At 34.7% G+C, this 11,682-nt stretch overlaps 1 protein-coding gene and 1 long non-coding RNA gene across 2 annotated transcripts; both read left to right on the top strand.

Annotated features, from left to right (window-relative positions):
• The first annotated feature begins 3,332 nt into the window (after window positions 1-3,332).
• popdc3 (popeye domain containing 3) lies at window positions 3,333-9,592 on the top strand. The gene is made up of 3 exons (XM_056476190.1): window positions 3,333-3,991; window positions 6,191-6,299; window positions 6,369-9,592. Exons 1-3 carry the CDS (start codon window positions 3,498-3,500, stop codon window positions 6,660-6,662), a joined length of 897 nt encoding a protein of 298 aa, XP_056332165.1. The 5' UTR covers window positions 3,333-3,497; the 3' UTR covers window positions 6,663-9,592.
• An 863-nt stretch (window positions 9,593-10,455) lies between these two features.
• Window positions 10,456-11,258, top strand: LOC130243757 (uncharacterized). Its single transcript, XR_008839165.1, has 2 exons — window positions 10,456-10,660; window positions 10,892-11,258. It is a non-coding gene; the product is annotated as an uncharacterized LOC130243757 (long non-coding RNA).
• Window positions 11,259-11,682: the final 424 nt, after the last annotated feature.

Raw genomic sequence — 11,682 nt, 5'->3', positions numbered from 1 at the left:
TTTAAAAAGGAGGCGTGGCACCTAACCCCACCCCTAAACCCAACCGTCATTGGGGGGTGAGCAAATTGTACAAAAATGTACGAATTAGATCGTGCGAATTCATACAAAATAGCCACTGAATCAAAAAGTTACGAATTGCCGTGAAATCGTGTTGGTCCATCATGCCCTCCTAACTATCCCCATATCATAATTGGCTTCATCACTCTGTCTCCTCTCCACCAATCAGCTGGTGTGTGGTGTGCGGTCTGGCGCAAAATGGCTGCCGTCGCGTCATCCAGGTGGATGCTGCAAACTGGTGGTGGATGAGGAGATCCCCCCATTGTGTAAAGCGCTTTGAGTGCGCTATATATTTAAGAAATCATTATTATTATTATTATTAATATTATTATTATTATTATATGAAACATAAAAAACATATGACACAATTGAGTAGGATAATCTTTTTATCCGATAATTATAGAATAGGAATCAGAACCGTCTGGAGCGTCTGCGCTGTCAAAAAGAGTTTCATGGTTCCAAAAGCCATTGTGCTTCATTTTGAGGCACAAGTAATTTATTATATAAGGAAAAAAGCCCCACAGTGGCTTTTCCTGCATGCAGCAGCAAATTTAATTTTTCTTTTTAAAGTTTGGTGCAAGTTTATAAGAAAGTGATGATTTTGTTTTCTTTGACTCATTGGATGAAAACGTTGCTTTATCCACAAATGTTTAATGCAATATTGCAGTTTTGCACAGCACTGTATATCAAATACTATTGTTGTTAACAATTTATAGTATTTAAATTGTGAATAATATGCACAATATATAATTATAGGAGGCCATTACAGGGTAGGGCTCCAATATTATGTCAAAAAACAACATTATTATTAGAATATTTGTTATTATATTATTAAGATTTTTGTTTTTGATATAGTTGTAGTTGTTTTTAAAAATGTCTGTTATTAAAATACATATACTGTACAATGCCTTAATTTGGCAACTCATACCAAACATGCCAATTCATGCCACATACTGACAAATTTTCAAGTTTCAGTTTACCTGACCCTCTTGTCTTGAAGGCCACTAAATTACAATAAAATTTTAGTGGTGTGGGACCTCCAGGACGTGACAGAGCTATAGCTTCTAGAAAACTCATTGTATAGTACAAATAATGCTGGTTGATTTTAATGTGTAATTGTCAATGAATGAGTGAATGAATGGATGGATGGATGGATGGATGGATGGATGGATGGATGAATGGATGGATGGATGGATGGATGAATGAATAAATGAATGAATGAAATAATTAATTAATTAATTAATTAATTAATTAATTAAGTGTCACTGTGGAAGTTTTCACTTTCTACATGATAAAAAATAAAGGCAATTCAATTCCCAAGACCAACTACAAATACAACGTGTAAACATATATTCATTCATTCATTCATTCATTCATTCATTCATTTCTGCTTACTCCCTTTACTAATCAGGGGTCGCCACCACGGAATGAATCGCCAACTTATCCAACATATGTTTTACGCAGCGGATGCCTTTCAGCAGCAACCCATCACTGGGAAACGTCCATACACACTCATTCACACACATACACTATGGACAATTTACCTTTCCCAATTCACCTACATGACATGTTTTTGTGTGGGAAACCGGAACACCTGGTGGAAACCCACATGCAAACTCCACATAAAATGCCAACTGATGAGCCAGCAACCTTCTTGCTGTGAGGCGGTCGTGCTAACCACTGCGCCACCGTGACGCCCATAAACATATATCCTGAATCGAATTTGCAAAAAAAGCACTACATTTAATACAATTTACTATTTAAAACATATTGTGTCATTAACTGTTACAATAAGTCATTATAAAAGATCATACTTAATCTAAATTTGAATTAAAATGGGCTCAAATAAACATTCGCGTAGATTTGTCTGTATTCCATCCACTTTCATTCATGGTGTTATAAAATTAGATCTCTGGAGTGCTTTCAGACCAATTGCAAATACAACTTACTCGTGTAAACATAAATCCTGAATCTAATTTGCATAAAAAACACTACATTGAAGACGATTTTAAAACACATCGCCTCATTAACTGTTATAACGACATTATAAGTCATTATAAAAGATCATACTTAAACTAAAATGAAATTAAAACTGTCTGAAATAAACACTCTCATAGATTTGGCCGTATTCCATCCATCACAGTTCATGGTGTTTTAAAATTAGATCTCTGGAGTATTTTACAACACATATCATTCACTGTTACAAATAGACATTAATAAGTCATTTTAGCATTTCATACTTTAAAAAGTTTAATTTAAATATGTAATTCATCATGGTGTTATAAAATTTGACCTCTGGAGTGGTTTCAGATCAATTGCAAAAACAACTTACTCATGTAAACATAAATCCTGAATCTTATTTTCATAAAAAACACTACATTCAGGACGATTTTTAAGCACATCGCCTCATTAACTGTTACAATGACATGATTAAGTCATTTTAAAATGTCAAACTTAAACTAAAATGAAATTAAAACTGTCTGAAATAAACACTCTCATAGATTTGGCTGTATTTCATCCACCACAATTCATGGTGTTTTAAAATGAGATCTTTGGAGTATTTTACAACACATATCATTCACTGTTACAAAATGAAATTAATAAGTCATTTTAGCATTTCATACTTAAAAAAACTCAGCTTAAATTAATAATGACTGAAAACGTATTTTCTGTATTAATCCATGATAAAATGAGACCTCTAGAGTGGTTTCAGATCAATTGCAAATACAACTTACCGATGTAAACATTTAAAAAACACTACATTTAATGCTATTTTAAAACACAAAGCCTCATTAACTGTTACAAAGACATTAATAATCATTTTAAAATATCATACTTAAACTAAAATGAAATGAAAACTGTCTGAAATAAAATAAAAAAAGTATAGATGTGTCTGTATTCCATCAACTATTATCCATGGTGTTATAAAATTAGATCTCTGGAATGGTTTCAGACCAATCACAAATACAACTTACTGATGTAAACATAAATCCTGAATCCACATTTGCATAAAAGCACTTTTATTTTAAAACACATATCATTCACTGTTACAAAATGACATTATTAAGTAATTTTTAGCATTTCATACCTAAACTGAACTTAAAACCGTCTCAAATCAAAACGTCATCTAGAATTTTCTGTATTGCCGTAATTCATTCCGTTATATAATTAGATTTCTGGAGTGGTTTCAGATCGCACATACCTAAAATAATCGCAAATACCCTAGTACTTTATTGCGTCCCAAAGCAGCGAGCAGCCTCTGCGTAATAATATTTCCTTCTAGTGTAGCTGGAGGATTTGGTTTCTCTGCGCGCAAAGGAGAGCGCTTCACAGGACCTTCAAGGCGATCATATCTCTACACAGGAATACACAGGGCGATTATTAACGCAGCATTCGTTCACATATACGATTTTCACTGTTAAGATTATTCAATATCCATAATGGATCTTCTACCTGAGAATAACTTGACAGATGAGGTTCTGGAATACCCGGTGTGCTCGGAATGGAAGGAACATCCCGAAGGATCGGTGTTTCATCTCGCGCATATTATGCTGGTTTTGGGATTTATGGGAGGTAGTGGCTTTTATGGATTACTCTACATGTTCTGCTTTTTAACGCTGGGCTTTTTCTGTTACTCGATCTGGGCTTGGTCCGACCCCTGCACGACAGACTCGTTTTCATGGACTTTTGCGCTTTTCGCCCTCTGTTTGGGACAGCTTATCCACGTGGCGTACCGATTACGAAGCGTCACTTTTGAAAAAGAGTTCCAGGATCTGTATGAATGCTTATTCAAAAAGCTGGGGGTGTCCTTAACACACTTCGGGAAAATCGTGGAGTCTTGTGAAGGCGATGTCCACACTATTGAGAAAGACCACTTCTTTGCTATGGAGGGTAAAACGCCTATTGACAAACTGTCAGTTCTTGTTTCAGGCAGGTGAGGGGATTTATTTTTACCCCTGATGATGATGATGATGATGATGATAGTAATAATAATAATATCAAATGTCTGTAATAATAATAATAATAGCTAATATCTTGTATCTGTATGTGTGCTTAAATGGATAGTACATCCAAAAATGAAAGTTTACAACTCTTCCTCAAGTGTTTCAAAACCTTTACGAGTTTCTTTATTCTGTTGAACACAGAGAGAGCGAGAGAGAGAGAGAGAGAGAGAGAGAGAGAGAGAGAGAGAGAGAGAGAGAGAGAGAGAGAGAGAGATTTTGAGGAAAGCTGAAAACCTGTAACCATATTGACTTTAATAGTAGGAAAAACAAATACTATGGAAGTCAATGGTTACAGGTTTTAAGCATTCAAGCAATGCCATTTTGCTGTTTGTTCAAACTACTTACGTAAAATGAGATGAAACAACATAGAGGAGAGTGAGGACGGTGGCAACATGGGGCAGGAATCATCCATTCATGATGAGCTAGAGTAATGATATTTATACTACATATTCTCAGTTAGACCCTCCTTCAATCAGAAGGAAAGCAGCCATGTGTGCCCATTCCTTTAGTATAAAACTCGTTTTGAGGTTAAAAAAATATAGTTTTTTTTTAATGTTCAGAATATTTATCATGCTGTCTAATCTGTTTTTGTGGAACATTATACATTCATGTAATTTAAATTCCTGCTTTCTTCCCTTTAAATAGGTATAGCTATTAAGTGTTAAAGCTATTGTATCTACCTAGCATAGGAAGTTTAATCATGGTTGACAGAGTAGGGACATGCTGTTGCAACTGTCCCCAATTACAAAATTAATTTAAAAGCTTGTTATATTAGCAATTTACAATTTTAATTTTATTACAGTTTCAATGTAATTTTATTTCAAAGAATGAATTATTTGATTAATTCATTTTAAAGGTCAAATAAATAATTTAGTAAATGTTCAGTCTAGATTTTCAGTCAATATATATTTTTTTGGATTTTTCAGGTTTTTGTAGGCCTGATAATTGACCAAAACATGGTTGTTGCTTGTTTTTTTAAGTCTGTATTTACAGTGCTTAGCATATATAAGTACACCCCTCACAAATCTCATATTTTTAATAGGAAGCTATACAATATTATATTTGAGCATATACATTATATTAGACAGGTCCAAAAACTAGTACATGCAAATTTATATGTTATAGAAAAATATTAAATACAAATAAAATAAAAAAAGAGGAATAATCAAGAGAAGCAAAAAAAAAAATGTTTACAACTTTGTTGAAATTTTGTAGGTTGTAATTATTATTATTATTATTTATTTATTTTTTGCAATATTTTGCTTAAATTTATTTGTATTATCTTTCAATTTCTAAATATGTTTGGTGACTAAAATATTATTTTAATAAATATATCTGTTTATTAAATCTGTTTTGTTTAAATGCACCAAAATATATTGCCTATATTCACTGAGAAATTGATCAAATATATTGGGGTGTGCTCAAATATGCTAAGCACTGTATATGATCAATTTAACAAATTTAACAATTTAACCAATTTACATTTAGTCGTTTTACAAAAATGAAAAATGTAAATAAAATCCAACCTGATGTTTTAAATTTTTTTATCAATACATTTCAATGAATGTTGCAGCTGTCCCTATGGCTTGTTGCAACCATCCCCCTGCATGCTCTGGGTAAGTTGCAACATTTGACTTTGTCTGTTCAAGTTTAAATTCTGCTTATCATTTGTACAAATATTATAACAATGCGGGTGGATGTCTGATAGATGTGAGTTTTTAATATTAAAATTTTGGGTTTCTACAAAAAACGGTCTCTGAGAAATTGAAGAAAATGCTAAAAGTATTGCAACTGTCCCCACTCTCCCTACATTCACAAAAAAATTGTTGCTTGTCCAAACTACTTACTTAAAATGAGTTGAAACAACTCATGTTCAATCCATTTATGTTCAATCCACTTAAATTTGTAAAATCTAGTAAGTTAATCCTTTATGTTGCGCACAAACACAAATCACAAAACACAAATCGATAGTGAAGAACCCAGCATTTTCTACCGTGTTCTTCAAAATATCTTCTTTCGTGTTTGACAGAAGAAATAAACTCTTAAAAGTTTGAAACAGGTGAATGGTGAAAATCATTGGCTGAACTTTTCTGTTAAAGGCAATCACGACATTTTCTCATTAAAAACAGGATACGAGTGACGGTAAACGGGGAGTTTTTGCACTTCATCTATCCATTTCAGTTCCTGGACTCTCCAGAGTGGGATTCCCTCAGACCCTCAGAAGAAGGCTTTTTTCAGGTGAAAATATTTTAATACATCATCTGCTCGTCTGTATGTTTTGTTATTAAACGTCTTGCTTCATTGCAGGTGACATTACGCGCTGATATCCGTTGCCGGTACGTGGCGTGGCGGAGGAAGAAACTGTACCTGCTGTTCGCGCAGCACCGCTACATCGCCAAGATCTTCGCGCTGCTGGTGCGCAATGACATCGCGGAGAAACTCTTCTCCCTGAACGACAAGGCTTTCGACATCCGCGGGTTCCGCTATGATCTCCGGTTACCAAGCTTCTGTAACGGCCCGGGGCCAGAAATAGCAAACACAAATGAATCCCGGCCAGTGCTGGGACAGAATGAAACCAAACCAGCAGAGAGAGACTCGTGAAAAACCCCCACGCTCTAATGTCTTAAATGATTGTGGTCCTCATTTTTATTCTGCATTTTTTTATATATCTTGAATCCGCTTGAGAATGCGTCCTTGTTTTTTATCAGTGTATTCTTTGTATTTTATTCTATTCAATTTTAGGTTACAGTTGACCATGGACCACAAAACCAATATTAGGTTGTATGGTTTAATTGTATAAGTCAAAATTAGATTTTTCTTTCATGCCAAAAAGTATTACACGTTAAAAGAATTGCAAGTTACGTAATAATATTTATTTTTCCAATGAATAAAGTAAGACATTACTTTAAAAAAGTTAATAATATTTCAGTTACTCTTTTTTAAATTACCTTTTAGATTAATTCGCTTTAATAAACTATTTTGCTGAATTAAAATTAAAGTATAGTCACATTAAGTCAAGCACTCAAGAGAATGAGCTCCCAGCGGGAACAGACAGAAACCAAGATGGCAGAGCCTTACATTTCTGTGATGGAAGTATTCTTATTATTTTAAACACATGGAAGAAAAGGAGATAGTCTCAATGGGCAGTGATTTTACTGAACTAATATGACAAAAATACAAAAGTAGCAAACACATTGCTTTTAACTATCATTAATCTGTATAAACAGCATGGCCTTAGGAAGTTCTCAGAAAGTAACATTATTCTAATTTTCTTTTGAATTAATTGTTTAAAGGTAAATAAAGGTGTAGCTTATACAGTGTGTCGTTAAATGCAGCGCTCCTCTATTTAAAAAAGAGAAAAATACCCTGCAATTTCTGAAAGAGATAAAGCCTCAGGTAGGTATGAAAAAGTAACTCAAAAGTAATGTAACGCATTACTTTCTATAGAAAGTAACAAAGTAACGCAATAGTTACTTTTTTGGGGAGTAACTCAATATGCATTACTTTCAAAAGTAACTTTTCCCAACACTGGTAAAGATCACGCTCCATGAAGACATTTGGTACATTTGCCTCCCTAAATACATCAAAATAAATATTTTTATTAGTAAGACGTACTGCTAAAAACTTAATTTGGACAACTTTAATTGTGATTTTTTTCTCAATATTTAGTTTTTTGGACCCTCAGATTCCAGATATTCAAATAGTTACATACACTGTAAAAAAAAATTTGTAGTCTTAATTTTTTTTGTTGAATCAAATAAACTTTACTAGTCATCTCAACTAACCTCAATCAAACTGACTAAAATATTAAGTCAAACTTTGTGCAACTTTAAAAAATTAGTTGGAACCTGATTAATTAAAAAATAAATAAGTTGTTAAAAAATAAGTCAAAGCAGCATAAAAATATTCATTGTCTTTACTTTTTGTTGTTCATTTTCATTCATACAGTTATCAATGAAAAAGGTTATTTATTCTGCTCTCAGATTATGTATAACCCCAGTTACCAAAAACTGACCCTTATTATTGGTTTTGTAGTCCAGGGTAACAATTTATTTAAAATGTCCGGTTACACAAAAATATGGTATTTAATAAAATGTTATTACAGTGTTTATTTAGGCATGTATTTCTAAAAAAAAATGTTGTTTGGAAGGATGAGAGATTCCACATGAAAAAACACTGAAGTAATTTGTTTTGTCATAAATACTATAATGTTTTTGAACCATATTATAGCATATTATATTATAGTCTAGTACAGGGGTATCCAAATTCGGTCCTGGAGGGTCTATGTACTGCAGATTTTAGCTCCAACTTGCCTCAACACACCTGGAAAGACGTTTCTAGAAAGCTTAGCAAGAGCTTGATTGCTTGCTCAGGTGTGTCTGGTTGAGGTTGGAACAAAACTTTGCAGGACACTGGCCCTCAGGACCAAGTTTGGACACCCCTGGTCTAGTACAACTCTTCGTTAATGAATGCTCCAGCATACTGTATATAAACTAGTGAACTGCTAATATGTTGTAAATTCTATAGTATAGTATACTTTAGGTTGTACAACAGAAAACTGGTGTATTAATTGTAGTATAATCCACTCACCGGCCACTTTATTAGGTACACCTGTCCAACTGCTTGTTAACGCAAATTTCTAATCAGCCAATCACATGGCAGCAACGCAATGCATTTAGGCATGCAGACATGGTCAAGACTGAGCATCAGAATGGGGAAGAAAGGTGATTTAAGTGACTTTGAACATGGTTGTTGGTTCCAGACGGGCTGGTCTGAGTATTTTAGAAACTGCTGATCTACTGGGATTTTCACATACAACCACCACTAGTGTTTACAGAGAATGGTCCGAAAAAAATATCCCTGTCACCATGTCATAAAGCGCAAATCACCTCAGACTGGTTTCTTGAACATTACAATGAGTTCACTGTACTCAAATGGCCTTCATAGTCACCAGTTCTCAATCCAATAGAGTACCTTTGGGATGTGGTGGAACGGGAGATTCACATCATGGATGTGCAGCCGACAAATCTGTAGCAACTGCGTGATGCTGTCATGTCAATATGGACCAAAGTCTCTGAGGAATATTTCCAGGACCTTGTTGAATCTACGCCACGAAAGATTAGTTCTGAAAGCAAAAGAAGGTCCAAACCAATACTACTAAGGTGTACTTAATAAAGTGGCCGATGAGTGTATATAGTTTAATATATAGTGAGTATTGGGTAGTTTTTTTTTCTATTGTTGTATATTAACATGCATAATGTATATATCAAGCATTGTATATTATCTTACTAGAGTATGGTTAAAAAAAACTATTGTATTTATTAAAAATCACTATAGTATTTTTTCATATGGGATTTATATCATTTTTGTGGAAGCTTTAATATTAAAGCACAATTATTTCAGTATATCTACTTTACCCATAAATGATTGCATCAAATAAGAAAACATTCAACACAACACTGTGCCGATGTGATATTTGACTGTTTCCTGTGTCATGTTTGCTTTACACACATATTAATTGTTCATCTTAAATGTCCATTATTGTATGAAATAAAATAAAAATTAACTACAATCAACAGAAGTCATTCCAAAATGGGAGAATGTCCAAGATAAGACAAATTAAGTTAATTTGTCAACATTATGTTGCCATGACCATGTTGTGTTGGCGTGGGTTCCCTCTGGGTGCTCCAGTTTCCCCCCACAAGTCCAAAGACATGCGATATAGGTGAATTGGGTGAGCTAAATTGTCGTATGGGTGTTTCTTAGAGATGGGTTGCAGCTGGAAGGACATCTGCTGCGTAAAAGTTGGCGGTTCATTTCGCTGTGGCGACCCATGAATGAATGAATGTTGCCATGACAGGCTTAGATCTGTTTTGAGGAGAAAACTTGTTTATGATCCATATCCGCGTATAATGTACCAATCAGTACTGAAATTTTAAAAACGTCCATTTACCGCTAACATGCTAGCGCATTCTTAAACACAGCTGTTCGTGTGCTCAACAGATATGACTGGGATTGGCTGTGAAGGTCATCAGTTTAACACTATTCACTGTTCACTTATCAGCGAATGACTTATATGTGACCTTCACGGCCAATCACAGTCATTTCTGTTAAGCATGTGAACACAATAGCCAATCAGCCATGTTTAAGAATGCACCCAATAGAGCTCAAATTGTAAAAAAGCCATTGTTCAGTTTATGCACATTTAAAATAGGTGTTGTATGACGATTATTTCATCTCTCATTTAGAAGAAAAGGTGTGGCATATTTAGTGAGTCGCGCCACCGCGAATCAGTTCAGTTAAGAATCAACCAAATCAAGCAAGCGTTCGCGAATCAGTTCAGTTCCGTTCAAATCAACCGAATGAAAAAATCGAAAGTGAATCAGTTCAGAAAGGCGATGTGAAAGCAGAGGTCCTACAATCTCATCTTTAACGGCGTAAAACAGTAAATTATCGACTCGTTCTGTAGCACCTTCACTTTGTGAACTGCAGAAGGGTATATGATAATCCGGATTGACAGCGGATGGGTTTTAATAACGCTTATAGACGGTGCCGAAGTCTCGCTCGTGACGATCTTTGCAAGTGCGTCAATGAAGAAAGTGAGTTACACTCGACAGTACATTATATTATTAATATGATTGTCAGTTACTTGTGTTTAATTGATGTACAACTGCTGCATTGTTGATGTAATGTTTGAGTATTTAATTGTCCACATTACTATTATCTACATGCATATTGTATGGCTATGACTCAGCACATTAGTAGTGCTGCTGGTGTCCATCATACGATGATTCAAACTATTACTGATCACGTTAATTTGTTCATTATAGAACCACATGTGTAAGAGTCGTATGAAGCAGCATCATAATTATTCAGCAACATCCAGTACTGGCTGAAATTCCTGCCCTTCTCATCGCGGGAGGATTCATTGTGCACCAACGGCCCTGAGACTGTAGCTAAAAGACCAGCTTCATTCAACCTCCTGGTATCTGAACGTGTAGAAAGGACCTTTTATAATAGTTTTCTTTACTATTGATTAGTAAGCAATCAGCATTATTCTTTACATCCTATTGTGAACCTTTATTTCATTATTATTTGCGCAGGCCTACGCTTTTTTGATGTATGTTTTTGTTTCATTTAAATAATATTGTTATTTGAGGATTAATATATCCTATTTGAGTAAACACCTACAATTTAGTACGTCTGTGTTTTTTCTTTCATGGTTATTGGACATTAATAGTGTTAATATACATACTGAGACGATTGGCACCGTAACAGTTACCAGTGCAACCCCGTTCTACATAACATTTATGGTCCTTCGAGCCGGAGCACAACCGTCTCAGTAACGATGTCCAAACCAGGAGAGAAAATGTTAGATAGTGACGTAGTTCGCCCACGTAGAATTACTAGACCGCCTTCATATCTTCAAGATTATGAGTTTGGTTTAGCTCAGACACAGCATACATTCGCACACGAGCATGCTAGTGCAGTAAGAAATACTGATGTTATCTCTTTCATCCACGAAATGAGAGAAGAGAGCAAGCAGCTGAGGCAAGAGGTGCAACGAATTTCAGAAATAATCACTAATTTACCTGTGTTAGATACACCACAGGTTTCGCCC

This window comes from Danio aesculapii, chromosome 16, assembly GCF_903798145.1.
Source record: "Danio aesculapii chromosome 16, fDanAes4.1, whole genome shotgun sequence".
In the NCBI taxonomy this organism is placed as follows: domain Eukaryota; kingdom Metazoa; phylum Chordata; class Actinopteri; order Cypriniformes; family Danionidae; genus Danio; species Danio aesculapii.
The sequence above is the reverse complement of the archived record's forward strand: the minus strand, read 5'-3'. Positions and strand labels throughout refer to the sequence as shown.